This window comes from Neltuma alba, unplaced genomic scaffold (assembly GCF_004799145.2).
Source record: "Neltuma alba isolate B1F8T4 unplaced genomic scaffold, ASM479914v2 tig00000327_pilon, whole genome shotgun sequence".
In the NCBI taxonomy this organism is placed as follows: domain Eukaryota; kingdom Viridiplantae; phylum Streptophyta; class Magnoliopsida; order Fabales; family Fabaceae; genus Neltuma; species Neltuma alba.
The window spans coordinates 59,890-73,315 of NW_021632008.1; the positions used below are offsets into that span (position 1 = coordinate 59,890).

The window sequence follows — 13,426 nt, forward strand, 5'->3', positions numbered from 1 at the left end:
ATCAAATTTAGATATATGGGTCCACACAGGTAGTATATAAATCACACAAGTATTTAGTAAATTTAATATATGCATCTATAAGGTGGTTACATATGTTATTATTAGGTTGCAATCTAGAGTTTGCAAGACTAATTGAGCAAAACATTATATATGTTGAGTGCACATTTTCAGAAAAGTGCGATCCAAAAAATTTCTATCGCAAACACTAATGAGGTTATATCTTTGTTTTTGAATGATTATCATATATTTATCAAAAAATTGTTAAAAGGCCTACTTAATAGAATGATCTAACAGAATAATTTATTAAAGCCTCCAAGAGTAGCTAGATCAATACTTTTGAGAACAATATCTTTATTTCAGTATTGGCATATTTGGTTTAATATTTTATAGCACTTATACATATCAAGCCAACGAATTCTTCTAATAAAATTGGATTTTGGTCAGAAGCCAAATATTTCCATCTTAAAAGTTTAAATATGCAATATTTATTACTATTGACCCTCTACAATGCATATAGATGGATATTTAAAGAAAATTAGGATATATGTTGAGTAAGAATCTCCTCCTTATCTCTAAATGAAATGAAAGGATGTTTCTAAATGAAACAAATAAATTTAGGAAACTTATATTGTATGATTAATTGATTATCATGCAATAAAGTTTTTCCAACATGAACAAAATTTTCCCAGCATGAGAAGGAGAAATTGAGTGGCTAAAAAAGATAATATATAGAATGCATTATTATTATCAAATATAGATCTTCAAATATATAGTAGAATAAACCAGAAGTTTATCAAAAAATGCATTCATAAGATATTACAAAATATCTGTCAAATACTAATACTAACCTAAATGAGTATTACTAAATCTCATATTTCAGCTAAAATACTCTAATTAATAACTAAAAGTCAGAAATACCTTAAGCATGAGAGATTGATCGGTTCCAATATAATTATATCAGATAAAAAGGAGTATAAAATTTAGTATTCATATTAAAGAGACATGCGTTCTAGAAAAGAAAAGGGCCAAAACATAACTAGTTAAAAAAAAACCCCCAGAAGAGGTTTAGGTACCTAAAAAGTAATTAAAAAAAATCTCAATAAGTTATGTTACAAGAGAAAAAATGAAATCGAAAAGATAAAATTGTTGATAACGTTTTTTATTGTAAGATTACGTGATTAAAATAAGGATCATATATGTAGATATATCATATGAAGCAGATAGAAATTTGGCCAAAGAGAAAAATAAAAAAAAAACTCAATGAAAATATTATTTCAAAATGTGAAAATTGAGAACCTGCAGTCCAAACATATGAAATACAAAGTTATTATGTGATATATGAATAGTGTAAAAATAAAAATTTTCATAAAAGTCTGATGATGATTATGAAGAGGCATATTTTTTGTGGTGATTGCAATAATTTTTACATATATTACTAGTCTAGCAGTACTAGAAAAACAAAATATGTGTCTATTAAATATTGTTATAGCTCATACATGTGGCTCATTAAATTATGAAGTTTATATTAAAATTCTTGAAGGGCTTAAAATGCTATAAGCATATGTAAAAAACTTATTCAATATCTTATGTCAATTAAAAATAATATGAGCATATATCTTTGACTCAGAAAAATATAAATGAATAATTTTGCATTTCATTTGATCAGTAAATCAAGTTATTGAATGCCACATTAATGATTTCTAAATCATAAATTTTACTATGGTGATTTTATCCACGAAAATATATTGAATTTAACAAATTTAAAATTCTATATATATTTGTTATATGATTATATTTAAATAAATTATTGATATTGCATATTTTGATTAAGTTCTTGCAGATATGCAAGTGGAAAGCGAGATTAAGATTTGATAGTTCTATGAAATTATTATACGGGATCATTTTGTTTAAAATAAACTAATTATGCGGATGCAAGATATATCATGGTGTTTTTCAAGATAACTCTCTTTTTTTTTTAATAACAGTTTTTCAAGATAATTTTTCATTTGTTCTTTTCACAGCACATAAGAGAAGTAGAGATATATTAATAACTCAACGTATCCAAAAGATATGTGGGAGGAATATACTTAAAAAAATGAGTATATGATGACAATGCATCATGCATAGCTCGACAAAAAGGAATATATGCTCAAAAACATTAGGAATAATCAATCAGAGAAACTAGTATACTGTATTGAGATGAAATGATAAACGTCATATTATCATCAGGGGAGAGAAAAATGATATTTTCACTAAGGGGAATAAAAATCATGATGTACTCTTTTCCTTAACCAAGGTTTTGTCCTATAGGATTTTCCTGGTGAAGTTTTTAATAAGGCAGCTTCAATATGTATTATGTACTCTTTTTCTTTCATTAGTTTTTTTTAGTAAGGTTTTAATGAGGCACATTATTTGTTTATAGGCATCCAAGAGAGAGTGTTATAAATATTGCAATATTAAGTGCGAATGTCCATAACTTTCTAAGAGTTGTCTTTTGGAATTCCACACTTAAAACCTATAATCTACAACATGAATGACTTCTTAGGAGTTTTCTATGATTAATACTCATAGCTTCCAAATGTTATACTCCTCCGGTCCTTATTATAAGACCCAATTTGACTTTTTATTTGGTCCTAATTATAAGACCCAATCCATTTTCTCTCTTATATTTATGTATTTTTTTCAAGATAATCCTTCTAATAATGATAGTTTTAGCCAATATACTTAATTAGCAAGAATATTTTAGGAATAACAACACTTATTTATTATAAATAACCAACTTAACTTACTTCCTTAATCTCCTCAAATAAGTCAATTGAGTCTTATAATTAGGACCGGAGGAGTATATCTTACAATTATATAGATCTATTCCTTATTATAACTCTTAAAAAGAATTTAAGGACTTGTGGCCTATAAATAGTAGGTATGTATCAAGTGATTGGAAGCTTGAAATCAATAAAAGATTACTTGATATTCCTCCTTCAATTCTCTCTTGTATGTCTTCTCCATCCCTCTCATCTTAGTTCCTTATATTTCCTTTATTTTACAACACAAAGTCTTCTTTTGCAATTTTCTCTAAATTCTTTCTAAGAAATATATGTTGATTTTCTATAATATCTCTTCAACCATTTATATTAGAAACAGTCACATTAATAGAAACCTCTTGTTAATATGTAATGGCATGAATAATTCATGAAAAAAATTCTAATTATAAATATGAAAGATAAACTAAGTTTTGATTTTATTTTTAGAATCAAATAACCCCTTAATTAAAGAATAAGAGAGAGTAGCACTATATCAGCCATGAATTATCACTTTTTCATCATCATACCAACTAACTTTTAAGCAATAAAATATTGTCTCTTCTTCCTTTTCTTGACGCAAAGTTGGATTGATTAAATATTACTAGATTATGAATGGGACAATAATTATGCTTGCTTGTGTTCAAAATGAAAAACATTTTTAACTTTTTCTTCTTGATTTTGTTGAGAACCCCATGTTTGATACAAGAAAATTAGAGGGGAGGAAAAATTTTAATAAGCTCAATTTGAAAAATTAGAAAAATAAAGTTATAAAATTTTAATAAAGAGAATATGTAAGATAAAAGCGCAATAAAAATTAATTAAAAGTTTTTAACCCCACTTCAATTTTTTAAATCAAGCTTATTTTTGGCAAAAAAAAATTGAGCTTATTAAATTTTTTTCACCTCTTCACTTCTCTCCGTTTTCCTCATATCAAGCGGATTCTGAATTTTTAATATATTAATGTGAGTCACACCATGAGCCATTTGTTTTAAGAGGGAAAAAAAACTTTACACTACTTATCTAATATCCCAAAATATGCTATTTTAATAATAAAAGTGTATATTTGGTCCTTTATCACCCTATACTTTGGACTTGGAAATCTCATCTGAAACTAGAGCAAGAAAAGAAGCTGCTCTACTAATCATTGAGGATAAACGTTGGGTTCCACCAGGAGATGATTGCTATGAATTGGGATTGCTTCTATTATCGTTCTAGATATTATGAACGTCATATGCTACTGTTATGGGTGAATTGAAAATCCTCTATGTAAGGGTTAGTAGTTTTTCTTTCAAGAACTGAGTGATTTGCGATGGATGCCACTTGGTGTTTGTATAAACCAAGACATGAATGTTGCATTTGAGTGTTTTCCTCTAGTACATGTGAATGTAGATTGTTTGCGTCCTAAATGGAAGGGTTTGGCACTAGTAGAACTTTTCAAACTTGGCCAAGCCCTATGCTCATGTTGCTTGGTGTGGATCCCAAGTCTTCATACTTAAGCTGCAAATTGGGTTGCTCAAAAGATTGGGTTGCTTAGCCCCCTCTCCGTCTTGAATCTATCCTAGCTGGGGCTTCGATGAGAACTAGGAAGTTTTCTTTTTAGTTTTTATCCTTTCATTTACGTTAAACTATTTTGTTTCTCTTTTCCTTTATGTATGTTTGGGAATTAATGAAGTCATATGTCTTGGTAGGAGAAAGAAAAAACGGAGAGGGTGAGGCTAACAACTTGCTCAAATTTAGACAGTAATTTCACACTTGAATGACTCTCATAAGATTTTATTTTTGAAAACCAAAAAAAGAAGAAGAAGAAGAAACCAAAATTTAGGATGTGCTATAAAACTAGATCCAATATGTGAATTGAGTGTCCCATCAATTTACTTCATTTTCTCCGGCAGCATATGGTTCTAATTTTTTTTTAAATACAAAAAATTTTAGGTGAATTAGGTTTGATCTGATTAAAGTATTGAGCCGAACAAATCAGCCGTGATCTTGTTTGGTTCAGCATCAACATGAGGTCAGGAGTGTTTGGATAAGAATAAAACCAAGGTTTCAAAAGTATTTTGACAGTATATAAAGTAAATATGTGGAGGAATTTATCTCAATTTATAGAAAAATACTTCTGAAAAGTGCTTTTGGAATTATCCAAAGGGTCCGGCAGACTGCTTAGACTAATCTGGACAGTTAGGGCCTCAATTTTGCTCCTACTTCTATCAGAGCCAAGTTCTTTTTTTCCCCTTCTATCAGAGTCAAGATTTCAACCTGATTTAAATTTCTACAATATGAACACAATAACCTCAAATTCAAGCCTGAATGAATCTCATTTGTATAGAAAAATAACGGGGAGAAATAATAGTAAGTATATAGAAGAATGAGGAAAAAAAGAAAACATGGATGGGGAGAAGTAGAGAAGAGGACGGTAAGTCGGCAACTTTGTTATACGGTGTAGACGACGGCAATGCTATAGAGGACGGTGGCGGTGTTGATTTATTCTGCAGATGAAGGCTTGTTTAGAGCGACATGAAGCCAGCAAGTACGAGCAACTTTTGGGTTTTGTTCTTCTTCTTACTTGTCGAAAACAAAGAATGATAGATTTGAGAGGTTGTGACTGAAGAAGAGAAGAGAAGGTTAAAGCAAAGTGATGCCATTGTGGAGGAGAAAAAAAGAGGCCAAGGTGGGGAAAGAAAGATGATGGAGGAGCGACGAAGGAGGCATAGGGGAAAAGGGGAAAAAAAGAGGGAAAAGGAAAATGATGGAAGAGAGAGAGGGAGGCACATGTGAAAGAGGGAAAGAGAAGAGGAGGAAAAAAAGAAGAAAAAAGACAATGATGCAGGAGAGAGAGGGCGCATAGGAAAGGGGAAAAAAAGAAAGAATTAGGTTTAGGTAAAATAAAAATATACATATTTTATAAATTGTCTGAAGCATGGGTCAAACCAGACCGTTTGGTCTATAGAGTCAACCTGAAACCCGGTTTAACCTGATGACCAATTTGATCTAGTCTGGTCTGATTTTTTATTTGGACTGCTTTTTTCAAGTTGGACTGCATCGGGCTTTTATCAGACTGGACCGAATTACCTGGACCATCAAGCTTTTTGCACAGCTCTAGGTCCTAGGGGCTAACTAGGGTTAAGGCATACATTCAGACTCAGAGAGCATTTATAAATATATTTACAAATCACTCACCAACAAGATTATCACATTGACAGTAAGATTTGAATTTACGATATTGTGAGTTATGAGTTAACTTTTTACTAATTAGATTAACTCTGGTTGGCATATGGTTCTAATTTCTAAAGAATCTCCCCATCTTCCTCAGCAAATACATGTAAACTTTAATCCACTCTATTAGGTTTGTCATCAACTCAATTCTGTTTTAAAAACTAAGATAATTATGTTTGGAATCTTATAACAAATTATTTAATTGTCGCCTTCCATCACATGTTTAGAGAAGCTAATAGTGGTACTGACCGACTTTCTTATTGGCAACGCCATCTAGATGATGATGCTATAATTCTTATTGTCCTTACTGCCGGGTGTAGGGACTTGATTTAGGTTGATCTTTGTATTAAGCTATATGGTGCTAGCTAGCATTTTCTCTCATACGTTGTAACGCCTAATTTTAATTCCTATGATTTAAATGACAATAAGGTATTACTCTTGTTCTTAATATAAGACCTAATTAACTAAGTTGAATAGAATAATATGTCACTCAAATTAGTTAATATGATATGTTTTTTTTAAACACCACACATATCTTATTTAGGTGTTTGGATGGAAACTAAACCATTGTTTTCAAAGTGCTTTTACGGTATACGAAGTAAATATGCGAAGAAGTTTGCTTTGTTTTCCAGAAAAGTGCTTTTCAAAAACACTTTTTGAGTTAGTCAAACACCCCCTTAATTCCTTTCCTCCTTCTCTTAGTTAATTACTCCCTCCATTCCTTATTATAAAAGACAAACAACCAAATTACGTTTATAAAAAAAACAGTTAAAATTAGTTGAGCACAATTAATATGTAAAAAGTATAATGTTTTTCCCAACAATGCCCCCATTAATAAGGAGAGAGAGTATGAGAGAGAACAATTAAATTATTACAAGAAAGAGAAGTGAGAGGGAAAGAGAGTATGAGTTGGAGACAAAATAAATAGGGGTAAAATAGAAAATCAATACAAAAAAATAGAGACAACTTTAAGTGTCTTTTATATGAAAACATACCATAAGCATCAAATGTCTCTTATAATAAGAAATGGAGGGAGTATTGTTGGGAAAATATCAATATGATTAATTTAAAAAGAATTTATAAACATGTAAAATATGTCTTACATATAAGACCAATATCAATCCTCCAATTAGATCTTACATCAATTCTTCAATTAGGTCATATATTAAGTAGAAGAGGCGTATTATGTTATTCAGTGATTGAGTCTTTCAATTTTCATCCATGATCCAATCACGACGAATGATATTCATCGTTCATGGCAACAATTCAAAAGCAATTATCTTAGTACACCCAACAAAACAAGGAAATTATGTAAAAGAATTTTGTAATGAATAATATTTACATCAGGTGATCAAAAACCAAAAAAGTTTAATATACGATGCCGAGGTTACAAGGTTGAGTAGAGAAGATTCATGTTGACATAGGTCCGCATACCCCTCACTAAGCAACACTAAACACCACAGCTCCATTGCCCTGGCAGAACTTTAAGTATGGCACAAGGATATTCTCAAGTGCCAATATTTTCTCCCACATCAACAATGGGTTCAAGCACTGGATTTTCGAGGTGATGTATATGTTTGATCAAAATTCACTATTGACGTGACAAACTACCCGTGCTTATAAGCTGAAAAATAGAACCCAAAAACACCAACGCCTGTGGGAATTGACTTCCTTTGAATTCCATTTATCCCAATCAAACATAATTTTTTTGCTCCTCATTTAAGGATTTGATTGTTAATAGAGCATAATGGCATCTAACTAGTGAGATAAGGCTTATTATTGTTGCATTTTCATTCTCATCCTCAACCGGTTCCCTTATACCAAACATGACCTTAGTTGTGATCCAAGTACTTCTCTTCTTTGTTCTCTCTCCTTTCATGTTCCCAAAATTTCATTTCTAGTCCTAGAAAGTCTGCCATCCCACAAATCTCCTCAGAATCAGGGTGAGACTTATCCCCAGAGGAGAACCCAAACAAATTCAAGGAATCAATATTATTCTTACCAACATCTACCCAACTAAACCCTATTTCCTTCCTCACTCCCCTCTCTCTCATCCCTCTCCTCATTTCTGCAACTTTCTCCCACTTTCCTTTCTCAGCATACAAGTTTGACATCAACACATATGAACCTGAACAAGTGGGCTCCATTTCTATCAAACGATCGGCCACCTTTTCAGCTATCTCAATGTTCCCATGTAACCTACAAGATCCAAGCAAACTTTGCAATACAGTCAATCCAGGTCCTCCTGGAATCTGATTCATCAACTCTTCTGCCTCTTTTAGTTTCCCTGCACGGCCCAGCATGTCCACCATAATAGAGTAGTGTTCAGGATGTGGTTCAATGTGATGGTCTTTGATCATAGTGTCAAAGACTTTCAGGCCAATATCAACCATGCCGTTTCTACAACATGCTGTTAGGACAGAAAGGAAAGTGATAGAGTCAGGAGTGATCTTTTCCATTTCCATACGCTTTAACAAACTCATCACCGACTCATAGTCTCCATGTCGAGAATATGCAGATATTATTGCAGTCCAAGCAAACTGGGTTCTTTCAGGTGTCTCATCAAAAACTCGTAGAGACTCGATTATGCTTCCCCGCTTGGCATACATGTCAAGAAGAGCCCCTGATACAATTGGGTCAGTGCTTAAACCAAGTTTGATCAAGGTGGAATGACAACGTTGGCCATGTTTTAAGGATATATCTTCGGCAGCACCAATTGCATTTAGGACACTACCAAAAGTGTATTGGTTGGGTGTCATCTCCTTTAAAGAAGACAAAAATGTAAGAAAAGATTCTTTAAACATGCCATTTTGAGCATAGCCAGAAATCAAAGCATTCCATGATATTACTTCTCTGGTTCTAAGTTCCTCAAAAATCTTCTTCGACTCTTGAATGGACTCAAACTTGGCATACATGGTAATGAGGCTATTGCACACAGTTGACTCAGATAAAAAGTTGGCTTTTATACATAACCCATGAACCATTAGACCTTCATTTAGCAAACTCTGAGTTGTGATTGCATGGATTAATCCTATAAATGTAACTTCATTTGGATACACATTATCGATTCTCATCTCATTAAAGCGAGAAATTGCATCTTCATCTATTGATATGATGGTAGTCCAAGAGACTACATTACGGCTACTCATGAACTGAAATACCAATTTTGCATCCCTGATGACCTCACACTTTGAATAGGTTGAAATCAAAACATTACCTACCGAAAGATGTCTGTCATATCCCAATTTTATGGTCAAACCATGAACCTGTCTCCCTAGTTCTAAATTTTTTTCATGACCACAAGCTGAAATTGCACCGGTTAACGAGACATGGTCAGGCAGTGTACCTTCTCTCATCATATTGATGAATATCAAAACAGCTTCCAACCTATCATCTCCCTCTTGCGCGTATCCTGAAACCATTGCACTCCACGAAACCAAATCTCGTTTAGGCATTTCATCAAACACCCTCCTGGCTTCAGCTAGTCGCCCCCACCTAGAGTACAAGGTTATAAGCGCATTCCCTATAAATATCTCACTCTCCAATCCGTGTTTTAGTATGGGAGAATGCAACTGCAATCCAGCCCAAAATTCATTACCATCTGTACAGTAAGACAGAACTGTAGTATATGTTACCGGGTCAAAAACAATCCCATTGTAATTCATAGTACGAGCAAAACTAAATGCATCCTCACTCTTCTCAAATCCTGAAAGAATTGTGTTCCAAGAGACAATGTCAGGATGGCTCAAATTCTCAAAAATCCGCAAAGCAATCCCAAAATGTCCAGACTTGCAGTACAAGTTCATAAGTGAATTTGAAACTGTGAGATATGAAACAAACCCGCCAGATACGGCAAGTCCATGGATTTGGTACCCGAGTTTGAATTCCCCTCGACAAGCCTTGAGAGACAGAGCAAACGTGACTTCGTCAATGTTCTGAACAAAACCCAGCTGAGATTGTTCCCTTAAGATGGCTAAAGCTTGAAAAGGAAGGTTCTTGTGCAAGCAATTTACCATAGAGCGGTTAACTGAGGAAACTGTTCGCTGAGGAATTCGGTCGAGCAGGTGGAGTTCATGGATGAAAGATTTGAATGTTATAGAAAAGTATAATCGTTGTACTGGTATTTCATTAAGGGTTTTCAAACCCAGATAGCCGTAACCCATCGGCAAGTGATTTTTACTACAACTGGTTCAGACCTTCTTCGAGTGATTCTCAGTCTCGCTCCAATGCATTGCCAGAACCAACTTTTAGAGAAACGAAATGGGGGTGCTACAACGAGGAAAGGAACGAATAACGAGAGGCAAAATGATGGCAGAAACGAATGGAAGTGAAAATGGGTTTTCGCTAACCTCACGTTGAAACTTGTTTCTTTGTGAATCCTGATGCTTCAGTTTCTTCGGTGCTTGCACAGACCTATAAGAGTGTATATGGTGGAGGCGACGACGAAAATGAGAGCGATGAGCGAGATCGAAGAGGCTCGTCGTCGTAAGCCGTGGCCGTCCCCTCCCGATGGCCTGACTGGTTAGAGGGGAGGGGAGGGAAAATAAACCCCTCCCCTTGAGAAATTTTGGCTCTCTTTTAAATGGGAGTTTTCTTACAAGGGAATCGAGTATTTTGACTAGTTCTTTGAACTAATGTATAATTTTATCCTGATTTTTTCCCTCTATTTGCTTCTCCTTTCTTGCTTTGACCGGCTATGCTCCAATTTAAATTCTTTCTCTTGACCAATCATGTTCACATTTTTATATACCAAGTGTTGTTTTGTGTTTTTTTCTTGATATAATGGGGAAAAAAAAACACTTTCTGTTCTCTTATAAAATCAATTATTAAGTTCCTCATTCACTTTCCTATGGTTTTACTGTGTTGCTTTGTGTTTTCTTGCAAAGCCAAGCGTTGCTTTGTATTCTCTTACAAAGCCAATTTATCTAAAGTATACAACTAGCTTTTTATTCACATTGTCTCCTTTCAACATGTTAAGTTCCTCAAAAAATTATTTCATTTTTCTATGACAATGATTTCTAGGAAGAGAAATTCCTCAAATAAGATGAAATTTGTTATTTTCATTGCAATGAGAAATTGACATGTTGAAATGAGGACGAATTTTGATAAATTATATAATTTGAATTAAAGTGTAATTAATTTATATAACATACAAGGGAAAAAATATAAACTAACATATGAGGGTATAATGGTAAATTAGTTATTGTCTCCCATCCCCTCCCTATTTGATCTAAACAAAGAATCATTGAATATTCCTTTCCTCATCTCTTTTCAATCGAGGGGGTGTTTGGCAATTTAAAGAAAAGTGTTTGTTCACCCCAAATCATGGTTTGAGCTAAATAATTGCCAAACACCCAAATATTTTACTAAATTTTGGTTTGGTCCAAAACCTAGGTTTGTGGAGAAGCAGAAAATTTTTGTTTTCGGGAGTAAATTTTGAGTTGTTGGAGTAATAATTATGTCCTATCAGAATACACCCAACAGTATATGACAAAAACACCCACCGAATTGAATCACAAGCTTCACCTCTTCTTTGGAAATTCTTTCACCTTTGCTCTTTCTGAAACATAACAGAATGCCTTGCTGCCGGTGAAGTTGTCGTTGACTCGTGAGAACAAGCACCGGTAAGGTATTTCTCAACTCTGCAGAAGAAGATTGCGCCTTGGGTAGTCTGATCCGTCCATCCTTGATTTGCAATCCTCGTTGTTTGCATCGTCCGGTAGTGGTTTGGTGAGATCAATGTGTTTGGTTTCCTGGCTCATATCCACCACTCAGGCAAGCTCTCTCCTCTTCAATAATCATTTTCTTCCCTCATGCATTTTCTTCACTCACGCATTGCATCGATTCGTCCATCCTTCATATGTTCCTTGCTTGCGATTTGCTATCTCCTCTTTAATAATCATCTGCTCATTAAATCATTTGGTCTTGTTATTTTTTTATTATGCTTTTCCTTGGTTCATAGCTGCTTGTAGGTGTTCGTTGGAGACAGAGGATCTGTTTTGTTCTTAGATTTCCTCCCACCTTCATTTTTTTCCCAACTACATTTGCTTTCACTGATGGCTTGATTTGTTCGTTTTAGTGCTGTCTTCATTTGTTTTTCCTCCCACATTCATATATTGCTTGTTCTGTTGAAACCATATGATCTTGTTACTTGGTTCGGTTTCATGGTAATCTGATTTCATAAAATAAAATCTGGCTTTTGGAGACAGAAGACCTGTTTTTGTTCAACTGGTTTGGTTATGATAGAAAATTAGAAATGATTTTATTGCAAAGAGAAAACTCATGATTTACATGTTATTAGAGACAGAGGATTTGTTTCTTGACCTGTTATTTACCCATCTAAGGTTTGGGATGGTCAATCCCCAAAAGAAAGGTTATTCGTGTGGCCTCTTATTTGCATGATTTTGTTGCATGTTTGTTTTGGAGATAGAGGATCTATTTGTTTTGAAATCCATGTGTAGCATACAAATATACATATGAAGGAAAGAAAAATGATAATAATATTGGGATCCATGGCTTATTTGGATAACAATGACACTTGTTATTTTAACTGGTTTTGGGTTGATTAACTTGTAATGACTGAAGAGCTGTAATTGTTTTATAGTATAATGAGTAAGGACAAAGTGAAAGCTTCATAGGACCTAAAAACCACAAAGGTGTTCATTGACTTGTGCATTGAACAACTTCAACAAGGAGAAAGAATAGTACAAGCTTAACAAAGAAAGCTTGGTAATTCTTTCTGATAAGTTCACTACAAAGATTGGGAGGGTGTATACAAAACCTCAATTTAAGAACAAATATGATTCCCTGCAAAAAGAGCACAGACATGGGATAGGTTGCTTCACGAGACAGGTTTGGGATGGGATATTGAAAAGAATACTGTTAGCACAACTGATGATTGGTGGGAGAAAAAAATTAGTGATAATGAATAAACTTTTTGATCTTACATTTTCTCCCATGTTAATTTTTTTGTATATTTTATAATATTATTGGTGTTGAATGTACAGGAAGTTCCAAACTACAAAAAATTTAGAGAAAGAGGACTTCAATTTTGAGATGAATTAACTCAACTATTTGGGAGTATGGCTGCAACTGGTCCACAATCATGGGTACCTTCTTCCATAACACTTCCAAGTAAAGGAGCACCTGATGATGATATGGAAGAAGGGTCCGAAGATAGTGATGAAATTTGAGCTATATCAATTGATATAAGTGAGGAATTTAACTTAGTGACTTTCAACGAAAATAGTAGAGGTAGTGGAAGCAACATTGGGATGAGGCAGGAAAACAGTCATGTGGGTAAAACCACAAGTGGGAATCGACCTAGTAGCTCATTGGGGGTTAGAAGAAAGAGTGAAGCCATAAAGAAGAAACCATCTTCTTTTACAAAAATAGCATATGCACTTAGT

The 13,426-nt window shown here is 33.8% G+C and overlaps 1 protein-coding gene across 1 annotated transcript; it reads right to left on the reverse strand.

Moving 5' to 3' along the window:
• Positions 1 to 7,365: 7,365 nt before the first annotated feature.
• On the reverse strand, positions 7,366 to 10,547 carry LOC114722080 (pentatricopeptide repeat-containing protein At4g32430, mitochondrial). Its single transcript, XM_028908046.1, has one exon. The coding sequence runs from the start codon at positions 10,178 to 10,180 to the stop codon at positions 7,850 to 7,852; it is 2,331 nt and encodes a 776-aa protein (XP_028763879.1). The 5' UTR covers positions 10,181 to 10,547; the 3' UTR covers positions 7,366 to 7,849.
• Between the last annotated feature and the right edge of the window lie 2,879 nt (positions 10,548 to 13,426).